The 2,500-nt window shown below is 47.3% G+C and overlaps 1 protein-coding gene across 1 annotated transcript in view; it reads right to left on the reverse strand.

Moving 5' to 3' along the window:
- The window catches only part of LOC139172565 (interleukin-9 receptor-like), a 14,122-nt gene that overhangs the window by 2,291 nt on the left and 9,331 nt on the right, over window positions 1-2,500 (reverse strand). Inside the window, exon 7 of the mRNA XM_070761714.1 lies at window positions 311-404. Coding sequence (XP_070617815.1) covers window positions 311-404 — 94 coding nt within the window. The remainder of the gene's footprint in view (window positions 1-310; window positions 405-2,500) is intronic.

A 2,500-nucleotide genomic window follows, 5' to 3' on the forward strand; every position in this document is an offset into this window, starting at 1 on the left:
TGAACCTTATTTAACCCTTTAACATATTTAAATGTTTTGATCATGTCCCCCCTTTTCCTTCTGTCCTCCAGACTATACAGATGGAGTTCATGAAGTCTTTCCTGATTCGTTTTATGCTTAAGACCTTCCACCATTCTTGTAGTCCGTCTTTGGACCCGTTCAATTTTGTCAATATCTTTTTGTAGGTGAGGTCTCCAGAACTGAACACAGTATTCCAAATGGGGTCTCACCAGCGCTCTATATAAGGCGATCACAATCTCCCTCTAACTTTGCAAGGGCCCCGCCACGAGAGCGAAAGGGGGCACCGTACCTCTTGAAGAAGGCGAAGGCCAGCACCAGCAGGAGCAGGAGGGTGCCGAGGCAGAGGAGGAAGTAGATGGGAGCATCGAGTGGCTGCCAGTCACCTGGGGTGGGAAACAGGAGATGCTGAGCACAAGCAGGACCGCCCTGGACACGCAGGAAGCTTCGCAGAGGCTCTGGGAGACCCCGGCCCGCTTTTCCCTCCAGGCACAATTATTAATTAATTAATTTATTAATTAGATTTGTATGCCGCCCTTCTCCGGAGACTCGGAGCAGCTCACAACAGCAAAACAGTACAAATCCAATAATTAAAACAATGTAAAACCCTTAATATAAAAAGCAATCATACATCTCATATAAACCATACAGAAACGGTCCGGGAGAATCAATTTCCCCATGCCTGACGACAGAGGTGGGATTTAAGGATTTTGCAAAAGGCAAAGAGGGTGGGGGCAATCCTAATCTCTGGGGGGGGGGGGTTGGGGCCGCCACAGAGAAGGCTCTTCCCCTGGGTCCTGCCAGACGACATTGTTTCATCGACGGGACCTGGAGAAGGCCAACTCTGTGGGACCTGACCGGTCTCTGGGATTCGTGCGGCAGAAGGCGGTCTCGGAGATGGACAGCACGGAGGCAGAACTTCAAGAGTTGTAAACCTAATCCTATGTAGCTTCTGCTCTGGAAATCTCACACTACTTACCAGAGCATACAAGACTTTTGCCAGACCCATCCTCGAATACAGCTCATCTGTTTGGACCCCATACCGCATCTCAGACAACACTCACTTAACACTCTCGAAAATTTCCAGAGATACTTCACCAGAAGAGCCCTACATTCCTCCTCCCGTAACAGAATACCGTACGAAAGTAGACTTGCAATCCTGGGTCTTGAAAGCTTAGAACTAAGACGCCTTAAACACAATCTAAGTATTGCCCACAAGATTATATGCTGCAATGGACTGCCTGTCAACGACTACTTCAGCTTCAACCACAACAACACAAGAGCACGCAACAGATTCAAGCTCAATATTAACCGCTCCAAACCTGACTGTAAAAAATACGACTTTAGTAATAGAGTTGTTGAAGCGTGGAACACATTACCAGACTCCGTAGTATCATCCCCTAACCCCCAACATTTTACCCTTAGATTGTCCATGGTTGACCTCTCCAGATTCCTAAGAGGTCAGTAAGGGGCTTGCATAAGTGCACCAGCGTGCCTTCCGTCCCCTGTCCTATTATATATATCCCATATATCTTCTCTTCTATCCCTATATCTTTCTTCTATTCTCTCATCAATTATTTTACCCTATATTCTCCCTTCCATTCTTTCTCTAATTCTATTTCCTCAAAGGTGTCCTCTATTACCTTCATTGTGTATTATTGTGTATTGGACTAACTAACTAACTAACTAAACAAACAAACAAACAAAAACTTGCAGGCTCAGAAGGGGCCTAAGGCCACCACTGACTGATGGGATTCCAGTCTGTTTCAATTGCCACCAAAGGCTGCACCAAGCCAGACTGAGTTCACAGGGCTGAAGTCCTGGTCTACATCAGCCCTGCCAGGTAGGCCTCGCCAAGAAAACAACCCTTCAGGACGATTAGAATGGCTTGCCTTGAGATTGACGAGGACCGTCTTGGAAATCTGCCTTTGCTGGACACAGAAACCTACACACACCAGCAAATCAGGCGGGTCCCTGCCTGAACTGTTTCTGAATATTACAGTAATACCTCGCCTTACGAACTCCTCGTCATACGAACTTTTTGAGATACGAACCCGAGGTTTAAGATTTTTTTGCCTCTTCTTCCGAACTATTTTCACCTTATGAACCCAAGGCGCTGCTACTGGGATGCCCCGCCTCTGGACTTCCGTTGCCAGCAAAGCACCCGTTTTTGCGCTGCTGGGATTCCCCTGCAGCATCACAAAAACACAGAAGTCCAGAGGTGGGGTTTCCCATGGAGGGGAGCCTCAGGGGAATCCCAGCAGTGCAAAAACGGGCGATTCGGCTGGCAAAAGGGGTGAGTTTTGGGCTTGCACGCATTAATCGCTTTTCCCTTGATTCCTATGGGAAACATTGTTTCGTCTTACGAACTTTTCACCTTACGAACCTCGTCCCGGAACCAATTAAGTTCGTAAGACAAGGTATCACTGTATTTCTCAGCCACCCAGAATCACTTTTCTGGTCTAGTGGTTAAGATACCAGG

The sequence above is a fragment of the Erythrolamprus reginae genome, chromosome 9 (genome assembly GCF_031021105.1).
Source record: "Erythrolamprus reginae isolate rEryReg1 chromosome 9, rEryReg1.hap1, whole genome shotgun sequence".
NCBI lineage: Eukaryota > Metazoa > Chordata > Lepidosauria > Squamata > Dipsadidae > Erythrolamprus > Erythrolamprus reginae.